The 10,139-nt window shown below is 36.5% G+C and overlaps 2 protein-coding genes across 2 annotated transcripts in view; one reads left to right on the top strand and one right to left on the bottom strand.

Annotated features, from left to right (window-relative positions):
* The first annotated feature begins 749 nt into the window (after nucleotides 1-749).
* On the top strand, nucleotides 750-1,154 carry LOC107595764 (rab3 GTPase-activating protein catalytic subunit-like). The gene is made up of 2 exons (XM_016286264.1): nucleotides 750-892; nucleotides 973-1,154. The coding sequence occupies exons 1-2, from the start codon at nucleotides 755-757 to the stop codon at nucleotides 1,150-1,152; spliced, it is 318 nt and encodes a 105-aa protein (XP_016141750.1). The 5' UTR covers nucleotides 750-754; the 3' UTR covers nucleotides 1,153-1,154.
* A 6,419-nt stretch (nucleotides 1,155-7,573) lies between these two features.
* The window catches only part of LOC107595788 (PR domain zinc finger protein 16-like), a 140,448-nt gene continuing 137,882 nt past the window's right edge, over nucleotides 7,574-10,139 (bottom strand). The window contains exons 4-5 of the mRNA XM_016286314.1: nucleotides 9,094-9,231; nucleotides 7,574-7,588 (exon numbers count right to left, since the gene is read on the bottom strand). Of these exons, the coding sequence (XP_016141800.1) occupies nucleotides 7,574-7,588; nucleotides 9,094-9,231 (153 nt within the window). The remainder of the gene's footprint in view (nucleotides 7,589-9,093; nucleotides 9,232-10,139) is intronic.

Here is a 10,139-nt window from a genome sequence, read left to right as displayed (position 1 = left end):
AACACTGCTTTTGTGCTCCAGGGACACTGTATTTCAAGTACATAGTAAAGTAACACATTATTTTTAAATTTACAAGAAAATACCGGAGTTATTTTTTCAAATACGTAACGCAGGTTACTTTGTTTTTCTGTTTATTGACTGATAAATCAGGAGTGAGTGCAGAGACCGACGTCTCCTTCAGTTCACTGTTGGTCTGAAAGGGCCTTTACAGTTTCCAAAAATATAACTTTTGTTTTTTTTGTAATTAAAAATAAATAAGCAAGCCCAGCTCAGGTGACAAAAAGTAACAAAAAAGTAACGTAATGCATTACTTTACATAAAGAGTAACTAAGTAATGCAGTTAGTACTGTTTTTATGGAGTAACACAATATTGTAATGCATTACTTTTCAAAGTAGCTTTCTCCCATACTGGTAATAATACAGTAAAACGGGGTATCTTGTGTGTTTTACTGTGGGCTCATGTAGGTGAATACGTATATATACTTATACTGTATATATATATATATATATATTTATATGCTTTACTGCATCCAGTTTAGACATAGTCAAAGTCACCTTCACTTCTATAGCACTTTATACAGTTAAGATTGTTACAAAGCAGCTTCACAGTATTACACAGGAAAATAACAGAATCAATGATGCAGATTTCTGGTTTGGAAGATGTATGTGCATAAGAGAGATATGGACAGAAATATGAGGCTTGTGTGAACAAACATCTCTGTTTTTAAAGCGCAGGTCATGTTTGGAGGGTTGGATGTTTCTGCCCTTTTCCACCAGCATCATAAACCTCTGTTGTGCCGTGCTTGTGTTTGTCCATCAGTATCTGTTCCCGGACGCAGCTCTGGATAAAGCAGACTGGAGCGAGGTCAGATCCACGCAGGAACCGGATCACGTGAGTCTCCGTCAGTCACTGGCTCAGATGCAGAGGATTGAACACGTCTCTGTGATGATGTGACGGTGTTCTCCTGTCAGCAGCACCTCTATAATCAGCTGAAGTCTGCTCCGAGCGACAGTCTGACGTACCGTCTGGCCCTGTGTGTCTGTATGGTGAACTTCCATCACGGAGGAGTGCGCGCCGTGGCTCACCTGTGGCAGGAGTTTGTGCTGGAGATGCGCTACCGCTGGGAGAACAACTGCCTGATCTACGGGTGAGAGACGCGTTCACAGCAGACCAGAACCTGCTGTTATTACACACACACACTTCAGCTTCTGCTGCTTTACATGCTGCAGCTCGCTGGATTCTGATTGGCTGTCAGTGCTTTATTAAGGCTGGGATTGAGACGAACTTCACGATTCGATTCAGGTTTGATCTTGATTCGATATCGATTCATTTGGATCTATAGGCAATCAGGTACAAAACTCTAACTAATAAAACAATAAACTGGTACATTACTATAAAAAAAGTGATTTGTAAGGCAGTTTTATAATAAAACATTATTATATAATAAAAATGTAGTTGAATAATTTAATTCATGTCAGATTAATTAGAGTGTACATAAAATACTGACGAACAGGTTCAGTATAAATATAATGAATATGTAATGTATAGTGCATATGAAGAGTTTATTTGCAAAAACAGATAACTCAGTTCAAATCATGTTTTTATTGTGTTAGTTAGCTGTATTTTTTTAGTTATTTTTTAACCTAATCAAAATAACCCGACTGCAGTTTGATTGAGATTAATTGGAATGCACAATGAAAAAAAGTCATGTTTTTTTATATATATATATATATATATATATACACACACACACACATTTAACTGTGTGTGTGCGCATGTCCTCAGCCCTTCAGAAACATACGGCTATGACATGGCAGATCTGGCTGTGCACTTCAGTTGTTCTGACAAACAGTTTAAGTGCATCTTGAGAGATGAGGGAGGGAGGTCAGAGGTCAACAGTCTTGCTGAATGGACCGCGCCATTGTGCGAAAGCCAGAATTCATCCACCCGCTCTATGCCTATTGTCTCAGAGTGTATAGGCTGCTCTTAGTTTGGCCCAAAACCCAGATTACACTTTTTCCGCGCAAAGCAGATAACATCAGTTCAGCAAATTACGTGGTCCGCAGCATTTCAAAAATATACTTTTACACAAGAGCACATAAGCTCACACGGTTTATAAGTTAATTTTGCACCCATTGGAATAACACAACAAAAAATCATTTTATTTTATTAGGTATTTTCGCCTAAATTTTTCATTCTCAAATTCAAATGTTTGCCCTACACTCATACAATGGAGGAAATGAAAAAAAATTGTTTCATTGTAAAGAAAACCCTTTGAACTACAAAATATGAGTGTAATTCTTTATAAATAACATTATATACTTTTCAAATATTACTATAAACACAAAAAAACATAGGCGATTTTTGAGTTTTAAAGCAAAGCGTGGGAACTAACACCCTCGCCCTGCTTTCTTGCTATTTAGAAGCATTCACATCTCGACCGACAGCCATAACATAAAAAACACATTAAAACGTAAGACCTAAAACAGTGAAATGCAGCACTACACAGTTGAGTCGTGTTTTGAGGGGCCCGAACGCCAAAGACAAATACGCAAACCGGTTGATTTTAAAAGGTTACAGGCACATCAGAATTTGCTGGGCGTGTGCATATTTCCATACGGCTCATGCATTGTGCATGCGCAAATAGAACAGCAAAGTACAAAGTTCAATGAATTATGCATTTTTGCATTGTGCCGCCGTTCTGAATAAATAATAGGCTGTTGTCCGTAAGACCGGCTAAAACGTGTACAAAAGATAAGAAAGGAATAAAAAGAAAACAACAGAAGAAGGGAGAAAGTAAATAGAAAGCATGTATTTAGTGAGGCGATTTTAGCTGGAGATATTATTCTCCTGTGGGCCCAGCGGTGGCCGCTCATTGAACTGAAACGACTTTAATGATTGGGTTATGTAGTTGAAGTCAATTGGTGGTTGTCAGTCTCAGAGGTTGTCCCTCCTCTCCTCCTGTCGGCTTGCGTTTTATGTGTCAGTCTCTAAAACTGCGGTGGCCACACTAGTTGCCCCCGTTAGCCTCGAGACAAAAGCTAAGACTTTGGCTTGTTCCACGAGTCAATCAGCTTGTTTTAAGTGAGACAAACAGCCTAAAAGTGGCAGAATAATAACAAGGAAAGTGATCCACTTATGCATATAATCTAAAACACAGCCCCCCCAAAATGGCACACTTAAAGGAACAATTCACCCGAAAAAGAAAATTCTGTCATTATTTACTCCGACCCTTATGACTTACTTTCTTCAGTGGAACACAAAAGAATTGAGGCAGAATGTCCTGACTTTGGTTTCATTGTAAAGAAAACCCTTTGAACTACAAAATATGAGTGTAATTCTTTATAAATAACATTATATACTTTTCAAATATTACTATAAACACAAAAAAACATAGGCGATTTTTGAGTTTTAAAGCAAAGCGTGGGAACTAACACCCTCGCCCTGCTTTCTTGCTATTTAGAAGCATTCACATCTCGACCGACAGCCATAACATAAAAAACACATTAAAACGTAAGACCTAAAACAGTGAAATGCAGCACTACACAGTTGAGTCGTGTTTTGAGGGGCCCGAACGCCAAAGACAAATACGCAAACAAGTAAATAAATGATCCCGGTTGATTTTAAAAGGTTACAGGCACATCAGAATTTGCTGGGCGTGTGCATATTTCCATACGGCTCATGCATTGTGCATGCGCAAATAGAACAGCAAAGTACAAAGTTCAATGAATTATGCATTTTTGCATTGTGCCGCCGTTCTGAATAAATAATAGGCTGTTGTCCGTAAGACCGGCTAAAACGTGTACAAAAGATAAGAAAGGAATAAAAAGAAAACAACAGAAGAAGGGAGAAAGTAAATAGAAAGCATGTATTTAGTGGGGCGATTTTAGCTGGAGATATTATTCTCCTGTGGGCCCAGCGGTGGCCGCTCATTGAACTGAAACGACTTTAATGATTGGGTTATGTAGTTGAAGTCAATTGGTGGTTGTCAGTCTCAGAGGTTGTCCCTCCTCTCCTCCTGTCGGCTTGCGTTTTATGTGTCAGTCTCTAAAACTGCGGTGGCCACACTAGTTGCCCCCGTTAGCCTCGAGACAAAAGCTAAGACTTTGGCTTGTTCCACGAGTCAATCAGCTTGTTTTAAGTGAGACAAACAGCCTAAAAGTGGCAGAATAATAACAAGGAAAGTGATCCACTTATGCATATAATCTAAAATAGCCCCCGAAATGGCACACTTAAAGGAGCAATTCACCCCCAAAAAATTCTGTCATTATTTACTCACCCTCGTGGTTTTTCCGACCCCTGTGACTTACTTTCTTCAGTGGAACACAAAAGAGTTGAGGCAGAATGTCCTGACTTTGAAATCTCATGTTCTAATTCAAATATACAGCATCAAGATGAGTTGTGATGATGAGGCGTGGTCTAAATAGCATCAATAGATCTCGCTGTTAATTGCATCTTGAGATGCTATATTTGATTATACGCAGTGGTGGGCCGTCAGGGTCAGCAGGGCCTTCTCTGCTGGCCCTGTAAAAAAAAAATTGTGTGAATATATATTTTTTTATTATTATTATTATTATTTAGGTATCATTTTCATTTGTGTAATGTCCAGAGAATGGCCTATGATTAGTTTCGATTAGTTTTGAGGTTGAACTGGAATATCCTATATAAAAAAAGTTGCATCTGATTTGTAATGAGCATTAGTGAGCATTAGAATCATCAGCCTATCAAATTTTAACGTTCAATGACAGCACGCCCTCTGGGTCTAGCGACGTGCCCAGTGCTACCCCCAGCGTTCAGTTGGGAAGGTATGAAAGTGAAATTCAATGAAAAGAAAATGACAGACGCAGTCGCCGGCGCCTACACCAGATCCTGTTGCCGATCTACTAAAAATGCCTTTTTCAAGGCGCTCTTTTGCAGACAAAAGAGCAATAACTGAGAAAGGAAACTACGGCCTAATGGTTAGAGAGTCGGACTCATAACCCAAAGGTTGCGGGTTCGAGTCTCGTACCGGCAGGGATTGTAGGTGGGGGGAGTGAATGTACAGCGCTCTCTCCCACCTTCAATACACGACTGAGGTGCCCTTGAGCAAGGCACCGAACCCCCAACTTCTCCCCGGGTGCCGCAGCAAAAAAATGGCTGCCCACTGCTCCGTGTGTGTTCACGGTGTGTGTGTGTTCACTGCTGTGTGTGTGCACTTTGGATGGGTTAAATGCAGAGCACTAATTCCAAGTATGGGTCACCATACTTGGCCACGTCACGTCACTTTCACTTACACCCAAACTGAATTCGCTAACAAAGGTTTTGTGCGCCATTTCAAAGATTGCAACTATGAGTGCTATGGTGGCTAACAGCTAACTAACAAGTTATTTGGCCATGTTTACTTTTTAATACGAGTAAAGGGACATGGAATGACAGACGCACGGACTTTATTTACAAGAGACAGGTGAGTGCTTTATTGTTTGACGAGTATTGTATCATGCACATTGTTATGGATGCGTACGTGGTGCGTTGATAATACTGTGGCGTGGTGTGTGGATGTCCAGCATTTGTACAGTTTTGCTGCTGTGGGCGCATCGTCATTTTATTGGTGGGTTACTTTTACTGATCCATGTAGGGAAATTTACTCTGCGTTTAACCAACCCTAATCTAGCCTACTGTTGAAATTGTTGATCAGCTGTCATTGTTGTTGAGAGCCTGTGTGCGGCATAATATGCAAATGATATGCATATGGCTGCGTTAGCTGTTACAGAGATGTGTAAGATAGATGTGTAAGGGTATGTAGTTTACAGTTGCTTACTGAAGGCCCTGACTGAAAGCCCACGGTACGCTACTGATTATACGAGAACGCAAATGAGATTTGAGAGTATCCTAGCTAAGAAAAATATGTTCTAAAATGTGTGTGTGTGGGGGTGGGTGGGTGTGTATTACAAATTGGTAACACTTTACAATAAGGTCCCATTAGTTAACATTAGTTCATGCATTAACATTATTTGGTAACATTTTTTTAAGGTGTCCTTGTTACACGTTACACATACTTATATAATAACAATAAATTATGCATAATTACATGCAAGTAAACCCAAACACTAATCCTAACCCTAACCATATAGTAAGTACATATAGTTATTTAATATTACTCAGTACTTAAATGTATAATTACACTGTAACAAGAACACCTTAAAATAAAGTGTAACCCATTATTTAACTTAGCTTACAACGCTAGTTAAACATTTTTTTTTATTTTAATAATGTAGTACATGTTAAAAGTAAGAGTAACTGAGATAAATAAATGCTTTAGAAGGATTTTTCATTATTGGTTCATGTTAACTAATGTAGTTAACTAATGGCAAACATTAGTCTTGGTTATGCAAACGTTTGAGGAAAAATAATAGGAACTTTTATTTTGAATTGTCTGCAACTAAAACATTTCAGTAAAGAAACTCGGTAACACTTTATTTCGATAGTCCACTTTAGATATTCTATTAACAGTAAGTAGTTTTGCAACTACATGTCAACTAGCAGTTAGTAGAGTATTAGTAGACTGTCTGCTTAATATCTTCTAACACTTTCTTTGTCAACTTATTCTACTAACCCTAAACCTACTCTAACAGTCTACTCTGAGAGTTAGTAGACATGTAGTTGCAAATTAATGAGAATTAGTTGACATGTAGTTGACATGTAGTTACAAAGTTACTTGTAGTTATTAGAATGTCTAAAGTGGACTATCGAAATAAAGTGTAACCAGAAACTCTCCAAGAACAATGTGTAAATAAATCTGAGAATGTCATTAAAGACCAGCTAGTTTTAAACAGACATTCTATTAACATTTCTAGAAGAACGTTCGTTCGTAACTTTGAGAGAACGTTCTGAGAATGTTCCCTGTTAGCAGGGACAGTGGATGGGAATATGTAATCGATCTCATTCTCACACGAAGCTACCATGTGACTTTAGAAAATCAGTAGGAAAGTGTAGCGCACAACTGCTTTAGACAACATTTATTAACTTTTTTGGTCATTTCTGAAGCTTTGCGTTCTCTGTCCACAATCTGTTATTTTGTATGGAAAGACCGGCCTTTTGTGGAAGAAAATCAGTCACACAGGTTTACAATGACAATACACTCTCAAAAATAAAGGTTCTTTATTGGCATCAGAGGTTCCATGAAGAACCTTTAACATCCACGGAACATTTTGATGACACAAAAGTGTCAAAAGGTTCTTTAGATTATTAAAATTTCCTTCTCACTTCTAAAAACCGTTGACTAAATGCTTGACCACAAATGTTATTCTATGGCATCACAGTGAAAAAAAGCAACTATTTGGAACTTAATTTTTGAGTGAACTGTCCCTTTAAATTAGAAAGTGAGCACAAGCTAGATAAGTCAACCACCAAGGACCCCACACTTAATCAGTTAGATATCATGTAAGCAAAGGAAACAATCCACACTCAACAGCAACTACCGCACAAGAGCTTCATGATCAGATTTAGACCGCCGCCGCTGCATCAACACAATCCCTGAACAAGGCCAGCGTACAGTAAGCACGCAACCGTTCTTCCTGTCAGACAGCGAGTCTGTCAGGAGATCTCCAGCTTTATGAGAGATCAGATATCTTATCTTAAAGACACAACTGCTCGTCCTTTCAAAGGAAGCAAGTCATTGAAGACAGTGGATTACAAGATTCAGGAGTGTCCAAACTGGCTTTGTACGTGACTCTTGTAAATGACTTCTGAGTCACTTTCTCTGACAAAGGCAGGGAGCAGGGCTGTTTTTATCTGTTGTGTAAGTGGGGACATCTTGACAGCAGCAGGTTCTGTCCTCATCTTCCTGACAGTAACATGTGCTCACTGTCTCTTCAAGCTTCTCACAGGATGGTCAGTGTTAGATGTTTGTCTGCTGACCTTCTCATAGTGCTTTTAAAAACAGCTCCAACTGATACTATACTGTAGCTCCCACATTATAATGTGTTTCAATAACAGCTAGCAAAATAAGTATCGTAAACTGTGCTCTTGCAATACCTGTGTACATTTATGACTCTGGTGCAAGTGTAGAATTGATGCATTCATGCTGTTATTAGTCATTTACATCATAAACTGTTGACGGCCTTTGGTCAATACAACATTCTAGACATACTAAAATACACAATATGCAGAATATACAGGTCACTACCATTCGAAACTTTGGGGTCAGTAAGATTTATGTATTTAGAAATAAGCCTCTTATGCTCAAGAAGGCTGCGATATTGTTAAACTAAAATAATTTTCTATCGTAATGTATTTTAAAATGTAATTTATTTCTGTGATGCAAAGCTGATCCTTCAGAAAGCATTTTCTAATATGCAGATTTGCTGCTCAAGAAACTTATTTATTTATTTATTATTATTAAGGTTAAAAACTATAAAAGCCCATTTCTGCCACTGAATAAAAAAAATGTATCTCAGAATTCAGATTTTTTTTCTCTCTCAGAATTCTGACTTTATTACACACAACTGCGAGGTTATATCACACAACTCTGAGAAAAGAAGTCCGAGTTGCGAGATGTAAATGCATAATTGCGATAAAAAAGGTAGAATTGCAAGTTTATATCTTCTATAAAAACAGTTGTGCTGACATGCTTTATTTTTCAGGATTCTTTGATGAATAGAAAGTTCAAAAGAACAGCTTTTATTCAAAATTGAGTTGTTTGTAAAAAATAAATAAATAAAAGTCTTTTACGTTCACTTTTGTTCAGTTAATGCATTCTTGATGCAATTTTTTTCTGGAATTTTCTTAAAATATTTTTTTATGACAATTACGTATTTATTATGTAGTAACACTTTTAGGATTGGCTGCATGGCCGTGTAGGATGAGTGAATATTGTTATGTCATGGGCTCTCCGACCCCTGATCTAAATGTTCAAAAAATATCTAAAAATGTCCAAACAATTTCAAAACAGTTTGTATCATAATGATGCCAGTTGCACTTTTTTCAGAGCTCTCTTGAGCTCAGACACACTAGAATCTCAGCAGGAACAGTCGATGCAACAGATTGAGGGAGCAGACGACCAATCAGAGAGCGAGAACGACAGGAAAGGGAAGTGACAGAACAACAGAGCTCACCTGATCTTCGCTGATGTGGCATATGGCCAGGTTGTGCTCTTCATGGGAAGGGGCAGTGCGCACGTATTTGAGCCAGCTCCCGCCAACCTCCAGAGCCCCGTCCAGACAGAACTTCACATTACCCATGTTGTCCATTACCTGGACACAGAGAAGCACAATATAGGATGCTATCATTAAAACATATTCACAGACAGTGACACTGAACTTTAATGATAGAGATCAGAGATGTAAGATAATGTATACACTAAGATTTTTTTATTACATTTTTCTGCATTACTCCAATCACATGATCTTTCAGAAATCATTCTAATATGCTGATTTGCTGAGCAATTATCAATTATTTTTAGTGCTCTTTTTTAAAGATTTTTTGATGAATAAAAGCAGCATTTATGATTTCTGAAGGATCATGTGACACTGAAGATTGGAGTAATGATGCTAAAAATTCAGCTTTGATCACAGCAATAAATTACATTAAAAATAAAGAAATAAAAACTTTAAATAGAAAGGTCCATCCATCCAAACCACTTTATCCTCTGCACGGTTGCAGGGGCCTGTTAACTGTAATAATATTTCACAATATAACTGTATTTTTCAAATGCAGCCTTAGTGAGCATAAGATACTTTTTCAAACACATTTAAAATAAAATTTAATTAATTAAATTAAATTAAATTAAATTAAATTAAATTAATTAAATTAAATTAAATTAAATTAAATTAAATTAAATTAAATTAAATTAAATTAAATTAAATTCATTTAAATAAAATAAAATGTATTTATTTAATTAATTAATTAATTAATTAATTAATTAATTATTTTATTTATTTTATTTTTTAATTTAAATTAAATTAAATTAAATTCAATTAAAAAATAAAATAAAATTAATTTTTATTTTATTTCATTTAAATAAAATTTATTTTTATTTTATTTCATTTAAATAAAATAAAATAAAGTAAAATAATAATATATATATTTTTTAATTTAATTTAATTTAATTTAATTTAATTTAATTTAATTTAATTTAATTTAATTTTATTTAATTTTATTT

This window comes from Sinocyclocheilus grahami, unplaced genomic scaffold, assembly GCF_001515645.1.
Source record: "Sinocyclocheilus grahami isolate Dianchi unplaced genomic scaffold, SAMN03320097.WGS_v1.1 scaffold208.1, whole genome shotgun sequence".
Classification (NCBI taxonomy): domain Eukaryota; kingdom Metazoa; phylum Chordata; class Actinopteri; order Cypriniformes; family Cyprinidae; genus Sinocyclocheilus; species Sinocyclocheilus grahami.
The sequence above is the reverse complement of the archived record's forward strand: the minus strand, read 5'-3'. Positions and strand labels throughout refer to the sequence as shown.